This window comes from Cherax quadricarinatus, chromosome 62 (assembly GCF_038502225.1).
Source record: "Cherax quadricarinatus isolate ZL_2023a chromosome 62, ASM3850222v1, whole genome shotgun sequence".
Classification (NCBI taxonomy): Eukaryota; Metazoa; Arthropoda; class Malacostraca; order Decapoda; family Parastacidae; genus Cherax; species Cherax quadricarinatus.
Window position 1 is genome coordinate 267,221 of NC_091353.1, and position 2,500 is coordinate 269,720.

The 2,500-nt window shown below is 50.8% G+C and overlaps 1 protein-coding gene across 1 annotated transcript in view; it reads left to right on the forward strand.

Annotated features, from left to right (window-relative positions):
• LOC128687309 (uncharacterized) overlaps positions 1 to 2,500 on the forward strand; it is a 148,752-nt gene that overhangs the window by 51,801 nt on the left and 94,451 nt on the right. The window contains exons 8-9 of the mRNA XM_070098293.1: positions 1,821 to 1,939; positions 2,465 to 2,500. The exon at positions 2,465 to 2,500 is cut by the window's right edge and continues 109 nt beyond it. Coding sequence (XP_069954394.1) covers positions 1,821 to 1,939; positions 2,465 to 2,500 — 155 coding nt within the window. The remainder of the gene's footprint in view (positions 1 to 1,820; positions 1,940 to 2,464) is intronic.

Here is a 2,500-nt window from a genome sequence, read left to right on the forward strand (position 1 = left end):
AGGGGTGGGGAACCTTGATTTACACCAGGGGTGGGGAACCTTGGTTTACACCAGGGGTGGGGAACCTTGGTTTACACCAGGGGTGAGGAACCATAGTTTACACCAGGGGTGGGGAACCATAGTTTACACCAGGGGTGGGGAACCTTGGTTTACACCAGGGGTGGGGAACCTTGGTTTACACCAGGGGTGGGGAACCATAGTTTACACCAGGGGTGGGGAACCTTGGTTTACACCATGGGTGGGGAACCTTGGTTTACACCAGGGGTGGGGAACCATAGTTTACACCAGGGGTGGGGAACCTTGGTTTACACCAGGGGTGGGGAACCTTGGTTTACACCAGGGGTGGGGAACCTTGGTTTACACCAGGGGTGGGGAACCTTGGTTTACACCAGGGGTGGGGAACCATAGTTTACACCAGGGGTGGGGAACCTTGGTTTACACTAGGGGTGGGGAACCATAGTTTACACCAGGGGTGGGGAACCTTGGTTTACACCAGGGGTGGGGAACCTTGGTTTACACCAGGGGTGGGGAACCTTGGTTTACACCAGGGGTGGGGAAGCTTGGTTTACACTAGGGGTGGGGAACCATAGTTTACACCAGGGGTGGGGAACCTTGGTTTACACCAGGGGTGAGGAACCATAGTTTACACCAGGTGTGAGGAACCATAGTTTACACCAGGGGTGGGGAACCATAGTTTACACCAGGGGTGGGGAACCATAGTTTACACCAGGGGTGGGGAACATTGGTTTACACTAGGGGTGAGGAACCATAGTTTACACCAGGGGTGGGGAACCTTTGTTTACACCAGGGGTGGGGAGCCTTGATTCACACCAGGGGTGGGGAACCTTGGTTAACACCAGGGGTGAGGAACCATAGTTTACACCAGGGGTGAGGAACCATAGTTTACACCAAGGCTGGGGAACCTTGGTTTACACCAGGGGTGGGGAGCCTTGATTTACACCAGGGGTGGGGAACCATAGTTTACACCAGGGGTGAGGAACCATAGTTTACACCAGGGGTGAGGAACCTTGGTTTACACCAGGGGTGGGGAACCATAGTTTACACCAGGGGTGGGGAGCCTTGATTTACACCAGGGGTGGGGAACCATAGTTTACACCAGGGGTGGGGAACCTTGGTTTACACCAGGGGTGGGGAAACTTGATTTACACCAGGGGTGGGGAGCCTTGATTTACACCAGGGGTGGGGAACCTTGATTTACACCAGGGATGGGGAACCTTGGTTTACACCAGGGGTGGGGAACCTTGATTTACACCAGGGGTGGGGAGCCTTGATTTACACCAGGGGTGGGGAACCTTGGTTTACACCAGGGGTGGGGAACCTTGGTTTACACCAGGGGTGGGGAACCTTGATTTACACCAGGGGTGGGGAGCCTTGATTTACACCAGGGGTGGGGAGCCTTGATTTACACCAGGCGTGGGGAACCTAGGTTTACACCAGGGGTGGGGAGCCTTGATTTACACCAGGGGCCCATGGGGAACCTTGATTTTCACCAGGGGTGGGGAACCTTGGTTTACACCAGGTTTGGGGAGCCTTGATTTACACCAGGGGTGGGGAACCTTGATTTACACCAGGGGTGGGGAACCTTGGTTTACACCAGGGGTGGGGAGCCTTGATTTACACCAGGGGTGGGGAACCTTGGTTTACACCAGGGGTGGGGAACCTTGGTGTACACCAGGGGTGGGGAATCTTTTTTTCTGCCAAGAGCCATATGAATATTTATAGCATCATTCTCGGGCCATAGAAAATTACCAACATAGAAATTAGCCTACAATATTTGTTCAAATATTTAATTAACTCAGGCCAAATGTGATGGCAGGAGCTGCTTCTCTTTGTTGAGGCGTCTGATGTTACTTGGTACTGTTGATGCTGCTACTTACAGCTACTTTTCCAGGTTTGCATCGGTGAGTCTGGAGCGATGGTAAGTTTTGGAAAGAACTGCTCGCAGCAGTAAGTTGTTCCGGACACAGATGCATTTTTCAATGCATGTGTCTTCAAAGTGGGAAATTCATTATTGCTTATGTAAGGTTTATAGAACTCAAGCAGTGGGAAGTTGTTGTACCCAGCTTTCAGCTCATCATCACTTTAAAGCTGAATGATTTCGTGTTGTAGGTTATCAGCACGGTGTAGCAAAGATGTCCAACTCCATTTGTTTACTTTTCACGTACTTGAATCTTTAGTTAAATACTTAAGTTAGTTTCGCACATTCACCAGCATATTCAAGTGTCGTAGAAGTGTTTTATCCTTCCAGAGTGGGGAAGTGCACCTTTCGAATTGCACTTTCCACAGCCTTAATTTAGCTTCAAATGATTTCACGTTTGAAATCAGGGCCCTGAAAAGCTGGTCGGGGCCTGCAGCTTGACGTGCAGCTCTGAGAGGTACTTGGTAATGTCCACGATGAACGCTAGATCTTGCAGCCTCATGCTATCATTGAGTTCCCTGACAGGGTGTACCTTCATCTCCATGAACTACTTGACTTGTT